Raw genomic sequence first — 23,516 nt, 5'->3', positions numbered from 1 at the left:
GTCCTCTGGAGATGAGGTGCACTGAAACCTTAGACCCTTGTCTTTTTCCTCCAGCCGGTCCTCTCCCGGGATACTCAATTCCTGTCCTTAGTGACACCAGCCTTCTGCAACTTGCCAGTGGTGATGAATGTGGTAGTGGTGGGACCACAGAGGACTGGGGCAGGCTGGGATGGGGGCGTCGCTCCTGTGCTGGTCCCACGCGGCGCAGGGAGGCGTGCACCGCATACGTGCAGCGCGTGGCTGCTGGCTCCGGCCTTCCCAAAGGCTCCAGTGGCTCAGAGCCAGCAGCAGGCGGGCCCCCGGCGGGAGGTGGGGACGTGGCGGAGGCTCAAGCGGGCGGAGCCTCTGACGAGGGCGGAGCCGAGAGCGCCAGGGCGACGCCGCGGGAGGTTCTGGAAACGCCGGCTGCTGCGCGTGTCCAGGTGAGCGCGGGTGTGCGGGGTCGTCGTCCGGGCTGGGCTTGGGTCCGGGTGGCCGGGCAGTGCGTTCTGCTCTGTGCGGAGCCGGGAGCTGGATCCCGGGTCACTCAGCCCCGCGCTCCGCGCCTGGCGCCCTGATTCTGCACCCGCCTGGGTTCCTGTCCCGCCCGCGTCCCTTCCCAGGGTTAGGGCGGTGAGGTCAGCGGTTCCCTTCCTGCCGGTACTGCTAGGCCGGGCCGGTCAGGACACTTAGCGGGCTTGTCGGGTCAGGCTCCCGGGAAGGGGCGGCCTGACCCCTGGGTCGCCCCCGATCTAAGGCAGAGGCGCCCGCCTGGCCCCGGAGGCGGCGCTGCTTAGGACGAGGAAGACCCCTGGCTCCCAACCCTGGCAAGGACCAGCTTGGTGCCTGCCAGTTTTATGGGCTGTTAAATCAGAAAGTCTCCTCCTATCTGTCAGAAGACATCCTTGTCGAACCGCTGATGTTTTCCCTTAGTAGTTTCAGAGACCGGTGGCGATTGGCTGACTGATTGAACAAATAGAACATTCTCTGTGCCTGGGCACTTTCAAGGACGGAGGCAGGCAGAAGGGAAGACTCAGAAAATCCAGGTCCAGAGCACCAGCAAGGTAAGTACTGAGTTGGTATGGAGTTTGGGCTGTGTGAACTTGGTAGATGTCTGGATGCTTCCAGACAGGAGACGGGAGCTCCTGTAAACTGGATCGGTCACTTATGAACCTGGAAACACTCCAAGTAGCCACAGGCTTGGGCCAGTATCACCTTTGTGGTACTCTAGTGGAATCAAGGTGGTGGTGGTGGTGGGGGGGGAAAGAGCCGCTTGAGGGAGTAGCTGTCCAAGGGCCCCACCCACAAGGAATGCATGAGGAAAGTCCATTGAACCGTTGCGGCATGAGCATGGGTCAGGGCACTTCCATCGCAGGTTTTTACTGGGAAGTACAGATAGGTGTGCCTGTCATCTATGTTCTAATGCATCATTTACTATGCTGTAGGAGATCATTGAGTTGCTCCCAATAGCTACTCCTCTGAGCTCTCAAAGTGCTAAGGAGCCTCAGTATGAGAGAATCATTGGGAAAAGGCCTCCAGCCAACTCACTCCATCCTTGCGATGTGGCTTCAATGACTGGGCCATACAGTGGACCCTCACCTTGCAGAATAACACTTTAAGACTTTGGCTTCTTGATGCAGGCCATCTGGTTACTGACACCTTATTCCTCCTGTTGGAAGGGCTTCCCGGTCCTAAGAGCAGGGTCTGGGTTCACCACTTTGTAGCTTATAGAGTCCCCATCGTCCTAGGCTTTGCAAAGGTCTATTGTCTAGCTCAGAATTTATAGGGTGATTTGGAAAGCTGTTGCTTGTTCTGAATTTATATCACATCTGAGTCAACCCATGGTTGAGTGCTCTGTTAAATTGACCAGGATTTCCTCTGGCTTGTATCTCCACGGCCTCTGAAGTGTCCAAGGTGTAGTCTTCTCGATATGGTTCTGAGCCTCAAGGCCCAGCCTCTCGGCTCCTTTCCATGTACAGGATGTTTGACCTTTGGATTCTTTTCTTGGGCCTTCTTGTTCTCACACAAGCTTGTCCACTGTGTGGCCCAGCCAGTGAAGCCACGTCGCAAGGATGGAGTGAGTTGGCTGGAGGCCTTAGCCTGAAGATTCTGTCATACTGACCCTCCTTAATACTGTCAGAGCTCAGCAGGCAGACACAGTGACAACTCAACTGAAGTATTGTGTATGGCCTTTGGGAGTCCCTCCACATTGTCACAGGCTCTGCAGAGAGGTGATGCAGAGTGGCTTACTTATCTATAGATTGTACTGTCCACAATGGACTATGGGTCGTTCCGTGAATAGTGTGTGCTTCGCATCTGGCTAGACTGGGCCTGGGGCTTGAATGAAGGAGAAGGGTAAGGAGGGGGAGGAGGGGGAGGAGGGGGAGGAGGGGGAGGAGGGGGAGGAGGGGGAGGAGGGGGAGGAGGGGGAGGAGGAGCTGTCTTTGCCCACAGGCAGCTCAGAATCTCTCTGAGATTGCAGTTTAGCCCTGGCAGCTGGTCTTGGGCCTAGGGAGGAGCCCTTCGTATGGGTGCTTATCAGAGGGAGACTGAGGACATGCAACTCTGGAGACTGAGTGGAGTGAGGGGATTGAGGGTTTTCTTATCTCCTGAGAAAGCTTCCATTTTTGACTGCACCCTCCCACATCCTTGGGAGGGTTTGAGGCTGGACCAAAGGCCTTGGCTGACTTATGGCCACGCTGGCTGATAATGTGCAAAGGCCTGGGGGGTGTGTCCCTGGCTTCTGGGATCTGTCAAGAGTTTAATTTTATGCAGATGGGGGTTGGCAGCAAATGCTATAATGCAGGCACGTGAAGGACCAGCAGAGTCCTGGAAAGAGAGTTTAACTTTGAAAAAAAAAAGTCCTTCAAATCTAGTCATTTAGACCTTTGAAGTGCCTGAGGGTGGGGCACCAGCCTATCCCAGAGCAAAGGGGATTGCTGAGTCCTATGGTCTGTGGGGTTTGTGCTGGGGATGTGGAGTGAAGGATAGACAGACAGTTTTCTTCTCAGCGAGAGCAGTGTGAGAAGCTCGGACTGGGCTTCCTGGAGAAGCGGGGTTTTGTTTAGCTGGTGCCACTGCAGGGCAGAGGGTTTCATGTTTGGATAGTGATTTCCCTGGCCCTGATAGGATCATTTTGAGCCTGGTGCAGAACAGCCTCTGTTCCAACCTTCTTGGTAAATGCTTGCTAGAGATTGCCTGCTCTGTACCTGGCATTCCTGAGAGTCAGGGAGTGGTGGAGATCCCAAGGCCTGGTTACTGTGGGAGATTGGAATGAGCAAGTCAGAAACACAGAAGTATAAGAGATTTTGGAGTATTGGTTCTGCTCCCTGTCTTTTGCTAGGGAACCTTTTTTTTTTTTTTTTTTTTTGTGAGCTTTGGGGCCTGTGGTTGGCCAATTCCAGGGTCATCTCCAAATGTTACATACCTTGATGACACCTGTTTTCAGCCCCTTCTGAATTGAATATGTCATCTCTTCTGGCATTCCTGGGACCCAGACTTCACTCACCTTCTGAGATTTTCTTGTTTCTTCACTGCCTCCTTGTATGGACCTTCCCCATTCCAAGAGCCACTAACTTGGGCTGAGCAACTGCCTACTTCAGGTCCCCTTGAGTTCCTGTGATCCTCTTGGTTGGTTCTGATGATTGGTCAAACTCAGCTGGGTGATTGACAGCTTGCTGGCATGTATCATCACATACAGAACTATCAAGAATAGGTCCTAAGGATGATCTCCATTGTATAAATGAGGAAACTGAGGATCAGGGAGTCTAGGACTCGTCCAAGGTCACAAAACCAGGACCAAGGTCACAAAAACAGTTGGAGCTAGGATTTAACTCTGGGTCTTTCTAACCCCACGGCAGACATACCTGCTGCTTGGGTGTCAGAGCTGGGCTGGCTGATAATGTCTGATGTGTCCAGCAGAAGGGTCTACCCACTTGAATTCAGGGAACTGTGCTATTTCTTTTCATCTATGAGCTCTCCTTTTCCTGGTAGGCTCCAAGTACGGGTGTCATGGGCTTTTATCTGTGAATCTTTGAGACACCCATGATCAAGTTTTCAATCTGAGTGCAGTGTGGCTTTGCAGTTTCAGGAAGGCACATATGCTAGGAGGTGACACAAGTTACTGAGTAAGATCAGATGGTATCAGTGTGTTCTTGCAGAAGGGGCCTTAGCTGGGGAGCTTAGCTTGCCAGCAGTGTCCGGTCTAGGAAGCCTTCGGCAGCCTCAGTGGTCTTTCTTATGTCGTTTACATAAGACTTCCAGTGCTTCCTCATTCCTACTTTGTGCAGTTTTCATTCTCCATGGTCAACCACACTGTGAAATAATAACTGGAAAAGAGTAGACAGAAACAACTGTAAGCTCTCCTAAGTTCTGTGACAGACTCCGTGCCACTCAATGCTGGCCTTCCCAGGGTATCATTCCTTCCTTAGTGTATCCATGCAGTGTACACTACCCGTTGTTAGTCCTTCCATCCTTTATAGCCAAGTTATCAGGTGGACGGTACAGTATTAACAGTGATTGTGCTCAGGTAACCTATTCAGTAGTGGGCCCAACACTGGCCATTTCATTTCATTCAGTCCATTGTTATAATTATTCTACCTTGTTCCGCTGATAATCTCTCATTGTGTCCAGTTCCTAAATTAAACTTTATCATAGGCTCATACTCACTGAGAAAAGCAGCATATAGAGGGTTTGATACTATCTGTGGTTTTGGGCCCGCACTGGGGTTCTTGGAATCTATTCTCTGTGGACAAGGGAGGAGTATTGTATCTGGAGCAGAGATGATTATCTGGCTTACAAGGGTTTTGTGAGAATTAGATGATAGAAATGAAAGATCTTTGGAAACATAAACCATGGTTATCTTAGAGTAGGTTCCCAGAAAACAGAGCCGGAGGCAGAGCTTAAGTGTTTAATACTTATTGGAAAAGCATTGCAGGGCAGCTGGGGTGAGGGGAAAGGAGAGAAGAATGGGAAACAAACCAGGGGGTGCCTCTGGGTAGAGATCTGCTGGCTTTTCAGCCATTTTGGGTCTACTTCTGTGTGCAAGCTCTGTGGGGACTCCATGCCCGTGGATGGTCTCTTACAGAAGGAATTTGGAGGACGTGTCAACTGCCACTGGTATTTCACCCTTCATCAGCTGGGGTTCCCTCACTCCTCAGTCTGGTGCCTCTGTAGCCACTGGAGATGCTAGTCTAGAGGGAGTGGGAGGAGCCTGAGACTCTCCTTGGGTCATCGGTGTCTTCTCCCTAGCTAAGGGAGAATAGATGGTTTGGAGCCCAGGGCATGGCTGTAGGGTGGCAGGGATGCCTTTTAGCTTTTGGTAAAGTTTATTTTTGGTAAGTTAAGTTCAACTTGACCGTTTGTTGAGGCTCTGATGGGAACCCAGCTCAGTGTTGGCATGCACACTTCCACAGCCTCTCTGCCAGTTCACTGCCCTGTTATCAAAGCAGGAGGCGGTGGCTTTGTCGGCACCCGGCATTCATGTACTGAACAGAGATGATGTTAGGATAGATGTACTTTACCGGATGCATGCGTTCTTGTCAGACCCATTCAGCTTCCGTTTTGCTTTGGTGGTAGTCGTCAGGCTGCAGATCTAAGGCCAGAGAGTCCCTTTACTGACCTTTTTATGTGCTTTCCTAAATGGACACTGAGAGATGAAACTCAGGAGGACTCTGGGAGAGGGGAGATCATTTGGCTTCACTGAGCGGAGATCTTGCTCTCACAAGGCTCTTGGTGAAAGTAAATATTTTTCACATGAAGTCATTGAAGGTTTGAGGTCTGGGGTGGTGCAATGGGGCTGGAGAGGGTAACAGGGCCGGGTCACAGCGCTACAAGGGCCCTTTGGGCTAAGGTATTTGGACCATATCTTTCTAGTTGTGGGGAGCCAAAGGGAGAGCTTTGGCAAACCTTGCTGGCTACTTGGTAGAACAGAGTTGGAGGAAAGCCATTTCAGAGGCGGAGAGGTCAGAGCAGGTAGGGTCTGCATGGCCGAAGGGTGTGCGGTAGACCAGGGTGATGGCTGAGGCACAGTGTCTGGTAATGAGACTTGGGTGTATTTCTGGGGCTGTACGACATCCATGTGCTTCAGTGGTGGGAGCGCTTGGAACCTGTACACAACTGAGAGTTCCTGGGTCCTCTCAGCTCTACCAGCCTAGAGTTAGCCATAGTGCAAGCAGGCAGGATAGTGATGGAAAAGGAGGTTCAAGAGTCCTGTTGGGGGGGGTGATCCTTGCACTGAAGGCAGACAGCATTTTGCCCAGTGCCAGGCAAGATCTATTTGCAAACTCATGTTCGGTCTCTAGGCTGTTAAATGCTTTGTTAAAGCACAGGCTGTAGCATTTGGGCTGCAGCTGGGAGCTTGGCAGAGGGTCTTTCCCCGATGAGGTAAGGGGAGAAGCTGAGGACGCTGCTGGTTTGCAGCTGGAAACATCTTTTCATGGCTACTTGGCCAGGTTATAAATGTACTTTCCAAAGAGCAGGCTTGCTGCAGGACCTCTGGTTGTGTGTCTTGGAATCACCGTTCTGAAAAACAGTGCCAGTTGCCTGGTGGGTGAATTACTGTCACTGGGACATTGGCAGGCTTTGAAAGACCTCCCCACAGGGGTCCAGACACTGGGACAGCCAAGGTCCCTTTGGAGTTCTGTTGAGAATGTTCTACTTTGTTTACTTTACATATTGAACGTATTACATATATATATGCATATATTTAAGAAATTCTAGTAGAATGTCTTGTAGAATGATCAAGAAAACAAAGATAAAAAGAAAAATAAAATTATATCACCGAGATACAGTTAGAGCATAATTCTTTCCTACATGCATACATACATAATTTTTTCCTCTCAAAACATGGTGCATACAGCATGTATTATTGGAGGGCTGGCCTTTGCCAGTCTGCTTTGATCTTTCTATGTTGATGTACACATGGTGTTTATTGTTATATAGCTTATATTAATCTACTGTACAAAGTGTGAACTCTTTAGTTGTATTTTGTCTGGACAAATCTGATGAAGAATACCTCCTTGGGTGCTTGCTACAAGGTAGACGTTATCCTAAACCCTGAGGTGCAGCCCATGAAGAACAGCAGTGTTCTTATCTGGTGCTGTGTTTCATAAAATGGGATTTGACCATAACCACCTCCTGGATTGTTTTTCATGGCTTTTTGAGGGCTCTTGACTGAGAAGGCTTTGGGCAGCACTGGCCTGGGCCAGACACACGAATCCCCACTCTCTGTCCTGGGTGAGTGCTAGGTGTAGCTGTGATGCAGGGGCTGGCATTCCCCACCCCCTGTAGAAAGCTGCTGCACTCAGGTTAGCCCCTCCTCTCACCTGACCCAAGCTAGGTGACTTTTTATATGAAGCCTTTTAAGTTCAGGGGCTCTGGGGTCAGAAGAAATGAGCAGATGTCCCTGCTTGGAATGGTAGTGTCAGTGTGGCAGCCTGAGAGTGGCTTGCCTGGGGGTGCCTAGTTCTCTGGGCTAGCAGGGTTTTCACACCTGTCTACTCTGCCAGAACAGGACTTTGAAGGTGCTCAGTAAGTTGCTTCCTAAAGCTCATGTGTGATTCTTTGAGGCTGTGTCTCCAGGCTGGGATCTGTGGATGGACTTATCTAAGCCAGGCAGCACATTCCAGAGAAATAACAGCTGGTGTTCATGTAATAAAGAAGCCTGGTTGCTTTCAGGTATGGACTGTGGGTGGTATTTGAAAGGAATGAAGAGGCTTGCCAGTTCCCTGACTATGCTGCCTGATTTCTGACTAGGTATGAGTTGTAACCGGCCACACAGCTGGAAGCTTCATGGAGCCCCCACTTCATCCAGATCTGGTCTGGTCTCCTGCTTGGGCAGAGAATCACCCCTTCTTGGAGGGATCAGAGAGCCTCCCAACTCTGAGATTTTCCTACATATTTTTGGACATTTTTGTCTTCTCTATTTTCTTTGCTTTCCATCTGATAGTAAATTTCCATCTGAGCCATTCCAGAGGCTTGGCTTAGTTGGAACAAGAAGCCGAAGAGTAGGCAAGGTTCCGCTGGGTGCTGGCCTTTCAGCACGTTCTGGGCTTCATGGCTGGATGGGGAGACATGTCTGAAGGCGCCACTGTGTACTTAGGCCGGCTGCCAGTGAAGCTTGTCCCAGGTTGCTGCTGCGTCTCTCAGAACTGTGTCTATTTCTAGTCGGATGAGAAGGCAGTGGCTGGCTTCGTCCCCATGTCAGCAGCCCAGCCCTAGTGTTTTGGCTGTGTGTGGCTGATTCACCTTTGTATCCTTGTAGCTTGGTGTCCGGAATCTCTGGGTTGTAAGTAAATACTTGTGAATGAGTAGAGAGTGGCTAGAGAAGGTGTCTCACTACAGGGAGAGTCATAGTGTGTTCAGAATTGTCACTCTGAGGCAGGTGCAGACTGGTCAGTTTTTCTCTTCTGCTGACTATCTGCTATGTACCTCAGCTTGCTTTGTCCCCTGGCCATATTATCTCAGTTTCCTTTGTCATTGTCTCTTCTGTATTGTCACTTCCTTATGGACAGGATATAAGTCCTTGAATCCTTCACCTCCATTGGTATGTGGCAACAGGACTCTTCTCTGTGTGGGCAACCCTCAGTTCATGTACAAAGGGAGGTCCTGCCAGAGGCTTGTTTTCACACTGAGGTGCCATGGCCTCCATCACTTGTTAGGGAGACTGGAGCTTGCAGAGATACTTCTTCCCCTCCTGAGACCCTGATGAGCTTGACATCTTGGGAACCAACTCTCTGAATTGGCTCTTCCTCCATGTACCCCTCGACACTGTCCTGGCATACGTATTAGAAAGTAAGAAACGGGCTGGAGAGATGGCTCAGCGGTTAAGAGCACTGACTACTCTGCCAGAGATCCTGAGTTCAATTCCCAGCAACCACATGGTGGCTCACAACCATCTGTAATAAGATCTAATGCTCTCTTCTGGTGTGTCTGAAGACAGCGACAGTGTACCCACATACATGAAATAAGTCAATAAATCTTTTAAAAAAATAGAAAGTAAGAAACACTGGCAGGCAGGAAGTCAGGTGCATAAATTTATAATCTTAGCAATTGGAAGACTGAGGCAGGAAGAGTGTGACTTCAAGGCCATCCTGGGCTCCACAATGAGACCTTGTCTCCAAAACGGAAAACAAAATAAAACAATCCAGGCAGGTGCCAGAGGTGAGCGCATGTTCCTGGTTCCATGTTCTGGCCCATCCCCTAGGTGATCCCAAATGCCTTACTTAGTGACATAGTTGAGTGTGTGTTTATGTATGTGTATAGCATGTATGGGTGTGTTTTCTCACATAAGTTGTCCCCAACCCGATACAAGGTCTTGCTGTGTAGTCCAGGTGGCTTTGAACTTTGTTCCTCCTAACCCAGTGAGTTTCCAGGCAGGCACCACCCATGTCTTCCCACCGTGTTGATCTGACGACTGTTCCTGAACACCTTGCAGATACTGCCCTTTCCAGTCATGAAGCTCCAGGTGGTGGTGTTGCTGATGTCCTGGTTTGGTGTCCTGAGCTGGGTGCAGGCAGAATTCTTCACCTCCATTGGTATGTGGCAACAGAATTCTAGTCTACCTAAGCAACCCTCAGCTAAGTGCAAGGGGCTGTCACTGCCTGAGGCTTGTTCAGGGTGGGTAGTTTAGTCATTGATTTTGACCAGTCCAGGGAGAGTGGTACAAAGTAACCGCCCCCCCCCCCCGCCCAATCCCTGACCCCGTACCCCTAGGAGATCCGATGGACATGCATCTTGGGAGACAGCTTTCTGAATTTCTCCTCGCTGGAAGGGCAGACTGCAAGTAGCTTTCAGGTGTTTTTCAGTCCTTGGCAAGAGGCCCATCTAAGCAATGGGCATTGTCTATTCCGAGGACCAGATTCTCTCCTTTTCAACTGAAAGCTAAGGGCTGAGTTCCATGTGGTGGACCCTTAGATGTCCATGCCCCTATGACAGGACCAGCCGGCTGACCATCTTGTTGCCCAGGCATCCTCTTGACACCTCTGCTTCTATCTTCCTGAAGTTGGGGGGTCACGGCCATGTGAATGAATAGGCCCTTGTAACTACCAGTGCCTGTGATTCCTAGTTTACTGGCAGGTACTTGGCGGGGGTATTCACTTCTGTCCTGGTAACTTAGGCAAGCCATTCCTCACCCATTTCTCACCGGCCCATGCTTCTCTCCTGTAGGGCACATGACTGACCTGATTTACGCAGAAAAGGACCTCGTACAGTCTCTGAAGGAGTACATCCTTGTGGAGGAAGCCAAGCTCTCCAAGATTAAGAGGTGTCCAATGTCCTAAGACCCCACACTAAGTCATCCTTGCTGCTCCCCTTCCCAAGCCCATCCAAAGTAAGAGGAAGTCATTGAGAGGTGACCCGGGGACTTGACCTACAGTTAACCTATGCTAGCCCTCGGGAGCTGCTGAGTCCAGGGTTAGGCGGCTACCATCTTTTTTTCCTTCTACTTAACAGTTTTTAATTTACATCGAAGTTCCCAGCTCTTACCTAGATTAAGGGCTAGAAGCATCCAGGAAGTTACTGTATTTGTGTTTTATCGTCTCTTGATGAAAGAGCCCTGGACCTCACCAGGGAAATTAGCACCCTGTGTGGGTGGGTGTGGTAGTCTCTTGTTTCCTTTGGTTCTGCAGCTGGGCCAGCAAGATGGAAGCCCTGACCAGCAAGTCAGCTGCCGACCCCGAGGGTTACCTGGCTCACCCTGTGAATGCCTATAAGCTGGTGAAGCGGTTGAACACAGACTGGCCTGCACTGGGGGACCTTGTCCTTCAGGACGCCGCAGCAGGTGAGGAACAGTGAGCAGAGGTCAGCTGTGTCTGTGTGCCTGTCTGCCTCTGCCTGGAGCTGTCCTGGTTGGTTTGTTTTAAAAGTGTAGTAACGATGACTTCCTGTCCTTTTGTAATGTTTCCTGGTAATAACATTTTCTAATCATATTTCAGTCATACGTCTTCTTATAACAAACTTCAGGAATGTAAAATATATCACATATAGTCATGATGCTTAATTCAATAGCTCCACGATAAACACCATTAAGATTATAACCTTGGGGAATGGAAAGCTTCCACAGTGGTTAAGAGAACTGCCTGCTCTTACAGAGGACCCAAATTTGGTTCCCAAGACCTATATGGTGGCTCCCAACCACCTGTATTTACAGTTCTAGGTAATCTGACCCCCCTCTTCTGACCCCTGCAGGCACCGGACATGGGTGGTACACATATACATGCAGGCAGAACTCTCATTCGTACACATAAAATAATCCTTTAAAAAGCATTTTTAAAAAACTGTCTAATCTTGGGCTGGTGAGATGGCCCAGTGGGTGAAGCCCGTACCACCCGCGTGTGAGGACTGACGTTTGGATCCCCAGAAGCCGTGGAAAGCCAGGCAAGTGTGTCTGTGTCATCCCAACACTTGGGAGGCAGAGATGAAATTTCCCAGGCAGGCTGCCTAGCTAGACTAGCTGATCCATGAGCTCTGGGATCACGTGGTCGCTCTTGCCTTAGTAAATGAATAGAGGGTGACTGACGAAGGCATGTGACTTCAAATTTGAGCTTCCATATACGTTCGCATGCATCCGTGTGCCCCCCCCCATACATGAAAACACACATAGACACATTTACAAACACCATACATTCATGCACACCAAAAGAATCTGCTTATGTGTACAAACATGTTATTTAAAAAAAAAAACATGGGAGCTCTACATGGGTTAAAGGATTAAAAACTCATTTGTTTAAGGGATGAATGAATCAAAAGTAAGTCAAGTGGACTGAGGCGAGCTGGTCAACAGAGGCTTCATCTGAATCTTTCCTACGTGTGTCTTTTACAAACAAAGCATGTCCATGTGGATTTGACACAAACATGCGTTCAGTCCTGGGTTTCCCAGCTTCTGTAGATGCAGCTAACTGTGCCTGTGCCAAAACTGTACAGCTGGATAATCATCTTATAGTGATACTGCACCTGGGGTTGTTTCCAAATTTTCAGCCCTCTTTTACATGCATTTTGAGTCTGCCTCTGATTATTTTTCTAAGTTAAATACCTAGAAATGGTATTTACAGGGCGGAGCACAGATTTGTTAAAAGGTTTTCTCTGGGGCAGTACCTTCTGTGAGTGAACATACTCCTGTTACCGAGAGGAGAGGACCTTGGTAATGGAAGGGTGGGCTGGAGGTGGGCCACGGGATTCCCAGCCTCAGGCTGGTCTGGGCCTCTTCATGTTGCTGAGTGCTGATTAACTTCAGACTAGCTGTCTCTCTGGCTGAGACTGGTTACAGCCACGTGACCAGATGGGGTTGGGGTTGGCTGGGGGCTGGGTAGTCTCTGGGGAGGGTTTGGTGAGCTCAGAGCTGCTGGAGCTGTGCCTGTGAGCTCACAGCCTCCAGAAACCTCTGCCTTTCCCAGACCCCACCCTCCTTCACCCCCCCTTCCTGGGCTGGGCCTGCTGCTCAGAACAGCTCAGAACAGGCTGTTCTGCCTGCTTTCTGGAGAGGTAGGCAAGGAAGCCTGCACAGATGCAGACAGATCTCTGCACTCTGATGTCTGAGCTTGTCGTTCCCCCCTCCCCCAACATCTGGAAATACTGTGATAACCTGGAAGGTGATGGGGCAGGCCCCAAGAACAATCATTTATTTTCATCTCTGATGTTGGCTGCTTGCTCCTGAGATAAGGAGGAACCCTGACAGTACCGTGTGGCTATTTCTAGGGGGATTTCTTTTTCCTGTGTACTAAAGTCTCCTGAATTCCTGACCATATAGCTGTAAAGAAGATGATGTAGCAGCCTTTTGACACCCTGGCTTGCTGTGATGAGAGGAGGTAGCAGTGGGTGCTGCTACTCTTGGAAAGGAGCCAGGGACAGAATGTGTTGGAGCTCCCCTCCCAGTCCTCAGTTCTTAGGCAAAATCAAAGGCCTGAGTCCTTAGTAACAAGGCCTGGCTTCTACTTGGAGCTCTGAAATAACAGGAGTTGTGTCTCTGGCTTGGGACCAGGGCTTAGGGTCCTGGAGAAGCCACCTGGGGCGGCTTCAGTGGTCAAATCTGTCTAGGATCTGGGCTGTGGCCTTGCGTATAAAATGGGGAGCTCATACCCTGACTACTAAACTCTTATGTGCTGAGCTGCATGCAGGGCTTTTTGGTTCCAAATAAACAGTACAGGGAGGGCTAAGAAAGTTCTATAGAGGAGCCCCCAGAGAGGACTTCCTGAGGAAGGGAAATGATTTATTATTGTTGTTGCTACTACTATTATTTTGGTGCTGCATCCCGAATGTGTGCCAGGTGGGTTTCACCACTGAGCCTCCAGCCTGCTGACAGCCTTTGAGAAAGGGGACAGGGAAATCCCATTAGCCAGAGACTTAGTGACTGTCTGCTGGGTCAAGAGTGACCTCTGTTCTCACTGTCATTTGGAAGGTTTTGTCGCTAACCTGTCAGTTCAGCGACAGTTCTTCCCCACTGATGAGGACGAGTCTGGAGCTGCCAGAGCCCTGATGAGACTTCAGGACACATACAAACTGGATCCGGACACGATTTCCAGAGGGGAACTTCCAGGTAATGCACCTCCATTTGCTTATGTCTTCTCATCGTTTGGACAGGCCAGATTGGCTTAGGTGGGACTCACTGTTGGTGTTGGTGCTGATCTTTTGGGTTTCCATTTCCGTGCCAATCTCCCATGCTTCAGCACCCCCCCTCCCCCCCATGTCTTGATTCAGGTATTAGCCAAGACCTCTCCCCTAGTGCAATAGAGAACCAAGGTTGTAGCTCAGGAAGCTCTCGGAGCATCCCACTCCCAGAGGATCATCCATCTGCTGGTAGACCTGCTTCCATCCCTGAGCCTCTCATTGCTCTCTGTCCAAGGCTGGTCTGTAGGCTCACTGCTTAGGTCTCTGTTTTTCCCCATCTCTTGGATTTCTACCCTCGATCCAGTGTTTTCTTGAGCCCATGACTCCTCTCCTGCTGAGGCTGCTGGGTAGTGATTTATTTTCCCTGGTTCCCACGTACTCCTGTACCCACAATGCCTTTATCCCTTCTGTCTGTGATTGTGTTCTGCAAGCTCACCAGGAACATGGGGTCAATAAAGCCAGCTGGCAGATTATAGGTATAACTTTAATTTCACGGTAGCATCTGGCACCGATTGCTAGTTTCTCTCTGATGTTCTAGATTCTGGGTGCTGATCTCTGACTTTTCTCTTTTGACTCATCCGATAATTCATTCCTCTGCTTTTGTTTGTTTGCCCTTTAAATTGGTCCTTTTTCCTCACTTCCTGTCCACTGCTAGTGGTTATAAAATTTACTGGTTTTAGGGGGTTATTTGAGAACAATACACCCAAGGATCCAATTGGACCTCATTATGATTTAAACATCACCTCACTCCTTGGGAGCGTAGAGGAGATCCAGCAGAGAGACCCACAGGCTCTAGGAACTGCCTTTCTTCTTGGATGTCCTGTTACTGGTTAGTCAAGGGCCAGGCTCTTGATGTGGAGGACTCTCCTGAGCTGATGGGGAGGACTCTCCTGAGCTGATGATGGGGAGGACTATTCTCTTTATTCCTGTTTTAGTTAGGTGTTTGGCCAAGCCTAACCATGAGGCAGAATGAGGAGGTAATTGTGGGAAGCTTTTTGACTTGTAGTTCTGAGGCATGGTTGGTGGTAGAAGCAAGCTGTATCCTGACAGTGTCCTTCCACAGTGAACAGGCCCCTGGTTGTCCTGAATGGGGCCAGAGGGCAAAGGGGAGTTACTGTCCAGAACTTCACCCACTGTGTACTCTGAGCTCTTCCCCAGCTGAGGCTCGTGGTTTTCATCACTTGATGTGTTGCCATACATGGATGATATGCAGATCTGTGTTCCTTGTCAAGGCATGCCTCCTGGGCTTCCAGCCAGGATCGACCAGTGCCTGTAGACATCTCTACATGGACGGTCTATGGTTTGCACAAACTTCAGCTGTTCCAGATTGAATTTCCCATCTGGCTTCAAACTGTTTACCCTAAGCCTTTATCTTAGGTACCAAAAGCACCTCTGCCCATTGGCAGCCTAAGCCATAATCAGAATCTGTGGATTCTGTCTCTTTAATGCCCTCTGACCCTTTTGATATCTCTGGCTTACACAGGATAATTTTCTGTGTTATCCACTTGAGTTCAATCCTCAGCTTTCGGGAGTGACCCCAAAGTCTCCACAGAGGTGGTCTTTGAGGTCCCACTGCTTCCTTGGCTTCCTTGCCTACTGTTCTCAGCATCCTCTTCTCTCTGGTCCAGTACCCTTGCCCATTCTGGGCCCCCCTGTCAGATAGCCTTTCCACACTCAGCTTAGCTGTGGAGGACTCCACAGGGAGTTCAGGGAGCAGACACTAGAAGAGTTTGCTTCTAGGGAGGATGCTGAGTTCTGGAAGTCATTCTTCACATTCTTGGCATTCACAAGACATGTTGATTATGGCTACTGGTCTTTAACATCCTGAGGCAACATCATCATTTGTCATCCCATTGAGTTTTTGGCACCAGCCCTTTAAGACTGATGCTGGTGTCTATATTTAGATAGATAGTATATCTGTTTAGATAGGGGACTGAGTCTGAGGCTTGGTAAGTTGTTCAGAATCACACAAATGGTAGGTATTTAGTAAGTTCTGCATACCCAGGCTCCATCCAGGTTCAGACCACAGCTTGTTTATTTGTGTTACACATCCTGCCCATAATAGGTTCCTGGGCCCAAAGAGTCAGGGGAGATCCATGGAGACTTATGGATAGAGGAAAGGGCCCCATAAGCCCCCTAATCCTTGGGCTGCCTATGACCCAATCTTGTGTTTACTTTCTGGACATCCTATCCCATGTTCCCAGAGAAACCTACCCCAGATCCTGAACCACCAGGATGAACAAGAGTCTGGTCTCTGTATCAGTTGTCACCCTGCAGCAGAGTTTCCTTCTGGGAAGATGCCCATTGTGGACCTTAGGCAAAGAGACTGATGCTCCAGCAGTTCTAGCATGCCAGCCATACCTGATAGCACTTAGTAGGGAGGTTCCTGTGATCTGCAGGGAGGTCCTAACCCTCCTTGTTCTGTGGGATCTGTTATTCTCTGAGGAACACACAGTCTTTGTCATCCCAAACCTCTCTTAAGCACCATGTTTCCGCAGAGCTGTTGCTGTTTCTCAGATTGGAACTGTCTCCTTCCCCAGCAGGTGTCCTGTTAGACACAAGGCCCGCTGAGCTCATGCTCCAATGTCCCTGCTGGACCGCAGCCTTTGTTCTTTGTCCCCATTGGTGTCTGTCACCTGCATCCATTCCCTGTATCTTCTTCCTCTTAGTTGCTGCTCACGCCACTCCATCTTCATTCCCTGAGGTCCAGCCTCTCACCTTCTCTTTTCCTTCCTTCTTCAGACTCTCCCTGCATGTCACCACCCTCACCCGTAGTTCTCATGTCACCTGAACTTATCCACATTTTCTACTTTCAGACTTGCATGGCCACCTGCCTTCCAAGCATCCTGTGTTGACCCACAGGATCTACACTTCTGACCTCAGGGCAGCGTCTGGGTGGGATTTCTGGACTCTTTCTCACAAAGCCCCTTCCTACTTGAGAGAAGGAGTCTGAGCCTTAGACTATGAGCTCTAACTTGAACTGAGCCAACCTGTTTATGTATATATCGATGACATTTCATGGTGTATGGCATGAAGTCCCAGTGGTATTCTGCGTGGATCACGTCCCTCTTTCAGTGGCCCACGCTTTTTCTAAAGTGAGCCTTTCCCTTCTTAAGCAAGCATCGTTTCAGAATCTGGCTGTTGTTTTTCCTGCTTCAGGCACAAAGTACCAGGCCATGCTGAGTGTGGATGACTGCTTTGGGATGGGCCGTTCAGCTTACAATGAAGGAGACTATTACCATACTGTGCTGTGGATGGAGCAGGTGCTGAAGCAGCTCGATGCTGGGGAGGAGGCCACTGTTACCAAATCCCTGGTGCTGGACTACCTGAGCTATGCTGTCTTCCAACTGGGTGACCTGCACCGTGCCGTGGAACTCACCCGCCGCCTGCTCTCTCTTGGTAAGGAGGTCAGGGGCTGGGGGTAGCAAGGGAACTTAGCTCTCCTGCTTGATCATCTCTTGGAACTAAATCAGTTTATTTGTTAACTGGCTGATGATGATTGGTTTTAAATGATTTTAATCACCGAGTAGCTTCTACACAGTCCTCATATTAGGATGCCCCTGACATCCTTGCATCCTTGTGTATGCATGTGTGTAGCTCATGTGCATGCATGTTCATGGGCATGGGTGTGCAAGTGCATGTGCACATGTGTGCTCACCATAGCACTTTTAAAAATCAGGACCTAGTCTTGTGGTGCTTGTACCACTATGCAGGGTGAACCCTTCACTGTGTTAAATATAACTTGAGAAGCAAGCTGTACTACTTCTGGATTTGCTACAGTGACAACAATTCCAGCTATTAGTGACCTGAGGTCTGAAGTAGGACTTACCATGCCATTTGTACTTTGTATGTCTTGTGATGTGGGACAGAACAAGGCCCAAAGCACTGAGTCTTTAAAGCTTGCTAGATGCGCCTCTTACTAACACATGGGAATGTTGTTGTCTGGAGTTTGACAGAGTAGTGAGGACTTGGCTTTGTCATTGCTTTCCTGGGGCCCAAGTGTGAGGTCAGCTCACATTTGAGCATCCTGCATGACCAGCAAGGGTAGAGTGTTTTGTAGATCCTATCAAGTGAGTTAGTAAGAGGCTTGGACAGGGGGTCAAGGACATCCTGGTTCTCCTGTGTGGTCTCATCTTATGTCACTGCAAATCTCTGGGACTCACTCAATCTTGTTGTCTGGAGAGTGACATAGAAATCCTGCTGTGGTGGTTGCTTCAGATAATGTGATGTCCACCAGAGTTGTGACTCTTCTATTTTAAAATAAAGAGTCACAATATTTAATTAATTAATTGTGTGTATGGGTCATTGTGCAAATGCCACAGTGTACATATGGTACAACTCTAGGGACTTGGTTCTTTCTTCTCACAGTGTGTGGGTCCTGGGGATTGAACTCAGGTTGTCAGGCTTGGCAGCAAGCACCTTTACCTGCTGAGCCATCTGGCTTGCCTTGCAGCCTTTCTCTTTCACCAGTCTCTTAGCTTGTCTCCTTGGTGTAGCCAGCATGTGAAATGGTTGCTAGACCTGGCTATGCTCCGGGGAGAATGGCTTTAAATAGCTACAGCTAATTACAGGGAGGAGGCAGAACTCAGAACTCAGGGGCCTCCAGGAGGCCTAAGAAGGAACGCCCCCTACCTCCCAGTTACTAGCTAAACATGTTCAGCTTCGATGACACTTCTCCCTCGTCACTGGACAAGGTGAAGGGACTGTTGGCTCTTCAGCCTTAGTGACGTGCACTGGTCAGGTGCTGCAGCCAGCAGAGCATTGTGTACCCATGGGCTGCTGGGAAAGAAGCGGCTCGCAGAACAATTTCTGTAGATGACCTCACAGATGTCTGTGGTTTCCTCATCCTCACCTTTCACTTCTTCCAGACCCGAGCCACGAGCGAGCTGGAGGGAATCTGCGCTACTTTGAGCGGTTGTTAGAGGAAGAGAGAGGAAAGTCACTGACAAATCAGTCAGACGCTGGACTGGCAACCCAGGAAAACTTGTACGAGAGGCCCATGGACTACCTGCCCGAGAGAGATGTGTACGAGAGCCTGTGTCGAGGGGAGGGCATCAAACTGGTGAGACCTGGGAAGGGACCACTGCCTATTTGAATTTTTCTCAACATCTGCTGAAGCTGGTAGGTGGGCATTCTTGGATGCACAGGGCAGGAGAGTGTCTCCTTAGGTGATACAGGGAGAATTACCACCCTCCAGGGCATTATTGTAGGTCTCACTCATCCCAGTGTGATTACCTATCATTTGTCTCATTGGTTTGGAGAAAATGATGGGTGTGTATATGCCTCAGATCTCCAGGGTAGTCATGGTGTAAATGACATGTAAGACTGGTAAACAAAGGCAATACTTGCTGGGGTTTGGTGTCTGTGTCCCTGGCATTTGAGAGCCATAGGGTCCTACTGATCCTCACAGCTTCCTATGTAGGAGGCTCTCCCCTTTCCTGTACCCCTGACTGGCTCTCAATAGTTTCCCTGTGGAAAGGCTTCTTCTCATCCATAGTGCTTCAGACCTAGTCTAATCTCCATGGGAAGGGCCATGGAGTGCCCTCTGCCACAGGAATTGTGGAAATGAGGTGATCTTCCGAGAGAAGGGGAACTTTTGGTTTTTGATTTGGGTGAGGTCACTTCCTACTTTGGTTTTCTTCTGTGGTGAAGCTGACGACAGTCTTGGTCATAGAGGGTGAGACCAGTGTATGCAGACAGCCAGGCTGGGACTGAGGGTAAGGACTCACTCTGCTCAGGCCCTGTGCTCTGTGCTCCCCAGACACCCCGGAGGCAGAAGAAGCTTTTCTGTAGGTACCATCATGGAAACAGAGCGCCACAGCTCCTCATCGCCCCCTTCAAAGAGGAAGATGAGTGGGATAGCCCACACATCGTCAGGTACTATGATGTGATGTCTGACGAAGAAATCGAGAGGATCAAGGAGATTGCTAAGCCCAAAGTAGGTGACTCTGAGGGTCTGCTGGGGTACTGAATGGGGCAGGGTGCAGTCCCTCCTGCTGCCTCTATGGAGAAGTTTGTCTGCCTCCCACTCTGACCAGTAGCCAGCATGAGTCCGTTGACATGCTGCAGACTTAGCCTGACCTTGAAGTTTCATGGCCTAGTAGGGAAGGAAAAGTGGGGACCCAGGATGGACAGACATGAGCTATGTATGATAGCAGGTCATGTTGAGAGCAGGGCATCTCAGTGACAAGTGCCAGTTCACCTGGTTGAAGGGCTGGTGTTTGGGTCTATTTGAGGAAATGCAGAGTTCTAGAAAAGTGGGATCTCTGGAGCTCCTGATCAGGGCTGCAGTGAGGGGTAATGAGGGAGGGCTGCAGTGAGGGGTGATGGGGGAGGGCTGCAGTGAGGGGTGATGGGGAGGGCTGCAGTGAGGGGTGATGGGGAGGGCTGCAGTGAGGGGTGATGGGGAGGGCTGCAGTGAGGGGGGATGAGGGAGGGCTGCAGTGAGGGGTGATGGGGAGGGCTGCAGTGAGGGGTGATGGGGAGGGCTGCAGTGAGGGGTGATGAGGGAAGGCTGCAGTGGGGGGTGATGGGGGAGGGCTGCAGTGAGGGGTGATGGGGGAGGGCTGCAGTGAGGGGTGATGGGGGAGGGCTGCAGTGAGGGGTGAGGGGGAGGGCTGCAGTGAGGGGTGAGGGGGAGGGCTGCAGTGAGGGGTGATGGGGAGGGCTGCAGTGAGGGGTGATGGGGAGGCCTGCAGTGAGCAGCAAACTGTCTGACTTAGAGGAGATGTCCATCCATACAATCTGGATATCCTTCATCTTCTCTACTTCTTATGTTTACATTTTCAGTTTAAACACACTTTATACATTTTTTACTAAGCTTAGTAGTCCTTGGTTTGTTTTTGTAACTTTTCTTCTTGGGAGTATTTTAACTGGTTATATTAGTTTACTATTAGATGCTAAATTATTTCCATTTATTTATTTAATGTATATGAATGAGTACACTGTAGCTGTCTTCAGACACACCAGAAGAGGGAATCAGATCCTATTACAGATGGTTATAAGCCATCATGTGGTTGTTGGGAATTGAACTCAGGACCTCTGGAAAAGTAGTCAGCGGTCTTAACTGCTGAGCCATCTCTTCAGCCCCTGCATATTTTTTTTCTTTTATTGGATATTTTCTTTATTTACATTTCAAATGTTATCCCCCTTTCCAGGTTTTTCTCTCTGGAAATCCCCTATCTCATCCCTGCTCCCTTCTTTCTTTAATGTAGGGCTTATATAATTCAGGCTGGCTTCAAACAATATATATATGTGTATACACACACACACACACACACACACACACACTCACACATATATCCATGGATATGTGGATAATCTTGAACTTCTGATCCTTCTGCCTCCACCTCCCAAGGGCTAGAATTACAAAATTACAGAAGTATAACATTATACCAGTTTCTACAGTGCAGGCAGTCATACCCAGGGCCTAATGTGATAAGCAAGCACTCCTTTGGCTGGTCCATGCCCCTGGCCTGGTATGCTCAATTATTGATTTTTGAAATGTTACCTCACAATGATAACTTATGTTTATTGAGCTTGGTGTGTCAGGACCTGCCTCCAGCATTTTGTGTTTATGAGCTGTTGTCTGTCGCAAAGACTCCAACTTCCAACTCATCTTCATTTTCCCTTTAGAAAACAGAAAGCTGGCCTGCGTGGATCAGAGGTGGTAGACGTTAGTCCTTTCATGACCTTTTGGGCTGACTTGCTTGGGTTATCTCAGTAGGATTGTCATCTGCAAGCAAGGAAGATACTGCTTTACCTTCCTGGGACTTACGTCTCCTTCTCCTTGGCTGTTTTATTGAGCTGCCTGGAACGTCTATAACATTTTTACAGTGGACATTCTTGTCTTGTTTCTGAGTGTCACGGAAATCCAGTTGGTATTTCTGCTATGTAAGCCATTGACTGTTGGTTTGGTATATATGTCAGGCTGATACAATTAGTCTTGGATTCCCAGCCCATGGATGATTTGATTCCATTTAATCTCTTCTGAAGAGAACTGTGGGCTGCCATTTCCCCCACATTCTCCCATCACAGGTGAAGGGGAGGGAGGAGTTAGCTGGCTCCTCTGGTCTTTGTGTGTAATATAATTGTAGTGGCTTAGGTGGCCAAGAGCTTCTGCTCATGGACAGACCTAAGATAGGTCCCTGTAGTAGCCCCAGAGCCTTAGAACAGTCTTGATTTGAAGACCTAGCACATCTTGAGACAGGGTCTGTGTCTGGTATCACAGATGTCACTGAGAGTCAGTCTAGTCAATGTGTATAGACAACTGTAACCTAGACTCATTTCATTTCCTGGGTCAGTTCCAAAGTCCTCTAGAGAAGAACACTATTTTCCTGGTTTCTAGCGGAGAGAGGCACTGTCAAGCCAAAATCTCCAGAGATTCCTTACCTGCCTTAGTCTCAGACATTGAGCATTTCTCTCTGCGCACGTGCATACATGAACGGCATGAATCGGGAAGGTGGCTGGTGTTGGGATAATTGTGTTTTGAACAGGAGCCATGTGACAAGCATAGACAGTGGCTGTCATGCGCTGACCTCTCCTTTCCGGAGGCCAGGACAGACAGATGCTATTCTGGCTTTGAAGTGGGGCCAGTGAGCTTAGCTTGGCTTGTGGAGAATGCCTGGCAGCTGTCTGTGAGTCCCCAGTCTGCTTTCAAAATTATCCCGTCTGTCCCCAGGGCAGGGCACAGCTGCCCAAAGTCTGTTTTGGGCACCAGGCCAATGCTGAGGCCCCAATGTTTGCAGAGTCTAAAGGCAATGGTTGTCACCAGGCAGGGATGGCCATCCACTAGGCTCAGAGAAGGACCATAGACAGGAGCTTGGGGAAGCCATCTTCCCTGGGTATGCTGGCTGCCATCTTCACATTAGAGTGTTATGAGTCAAAGTGACCAGATGGGTCAATTTACTTCCTGACCACACTTCCGTTATGGCTTCTCTTCTCCATCCCTCTTGCCCTCTCCTGTTTCAGGCCGCTGCCATCTCATGCCCTGACCCTTGTTCCATCATTCTGTTAGTCTTTTTCCCATTCTGGTCTTTCCTTTGTCTCCATGAGGTGGCACAATAGTCCTTATATTGTGACCGTCCCTCCCTTGCATAAGGCCTTCCCTGTTTCAGGTTGATCATAAGCTGGCAGCAGACCCCGTCTCTGCTTCCCTCCAGCCTGTTCTCATCTCACTACATTTTGGAGCCTCATCCTGTGGCCAGTGCCCTTTCATCCTGGGACTTTTCTGCTGCTGTAATGTACAGGACCCCAGGTGCCTGATATCCTAATCTGGACTGGCAGAGGGGCAGGGTCCCAAGGAGGAAGGGCCAGGGGATCAGAGATAGAGAAGATAGAACAGGTGGGCTCAGGAGGTCTTGAATAAGATATGTCTTATGTCACAAAAGCCTTTTAAGAAGTTCAGCATCATATATACTGTTTCTAGGGACTATGTGAGACAGCGCCACTGAAAAGCTATCCTACAGTAGGACAAAGTCAGCAGTGTCGCACAAGGGGAATACAGGGTATCTCAAGGGCAAGGGCATCAGAGAGGAGCACACAACTTTGGGACTGACAACCATAGGTCTTTAGGGTGGGAAGGGTTTGGTTCTTAGGATCCAAAGCTTCTGCTCCCCAAGGCCATGGTCCCAGGCCATTACTGAATCCATCGAGAGTCAGACATTCCTTCCACACATGAGGACCTCAGAGAATAACGACTTGCATCAGCCAGGCTCTCTGCAGTAGCCACCTGCTGCAACCCTTTGGCTGCACTCCCACAGGACACTAAAGCTCACCCATGAGCTTTTAGCAGTATGCTACAAGTACCTGGCCAATTTTCTACTATCTCCACTTGACCAAGTTATATGATGGCAGACATCATGTCTCGGTCACCCAGCTTAGCACCTGGCACACAGTAGGCACCAATCAAATAGTTAATAAAAGCAAGAGTCAGC

The 23,516-nt window shown here is 49.4% G+C and overlaps 1 protein-coding gene across 4 annotated transcripts in view; it reads left to right on the top strand.

The window, feature by feature from the left end:
• The first annotated feature begins 320 nt into the window (after positions 1–320).
• The window catches only part of P4ha2 (prolyl 4-hydroxylase subunit alpha 2), a 30,961-nt gene continuing 7,765 nt past the window's right edge, over positions 321–23,516 (top strand). For 2 of the 4 annotated variants that reach the window (XM_034505889.2, XM_034505887.2), the window contains exons 1-9: positions 321–422; positions 916–1,043; positions 9,416–9,515; positions 10,147–10,243; positions 10,608–10,759; positions 13,373–13,510; positions 16,741–16,980; positions 18,450–18,643; positions 19,343–19,519. In XM_034505889.2, the coding sequence (XP_034361780.1) occupies positions 9,434–9,515; positions 10,147–10,243; positions 10,608–10,759; positions 13,373–13,510; positions 16,741–16,980; positions 18,450–18,643; positions 19,343–19,519 (1,080 nt within the window). In that variant the 5' untranslated portion in view covers positions 321–422; positions 916–1,043; positions 9,416–9,433. Of the gene's footprint in view, positions 423–912; positions 1,044–9,415; positions 9,516–10,146; positions 10,244–10,607; positions 10,760–13,372; positions 13,511–16,740; positions 16,981–18,449; positions 18,644–19,342; positions 19,520–23,516 lie in introns of all 4 variants that reach the window. The other 2 variants (XM_034505886.2, XM_076936842.1) reach the window with 1 other exon arrangement.

The sequence above is a fragment of the Arvicanthis niloticus genome, chromosome 6 (genome assembly GCF_011762505.2).
Source record: "Arvicanthis niloticus isolate mArvNil1 chromosome 6, mArvNil1.pat.X, whole genome shotgun sequence".
NCBI classification, from domain to species: domain Eukaryota; kingdom Metazoa; phylum Chordata; class Mammalia; order Rodentia; family Muridae; genus Arvicanthis; species Arvicanthis niloticus.
The sequence above is the reverse complement of the archived record's forward strand: the minus strand, read 5'-3'. Positions and strand labels throughout refer to the sequence as shown.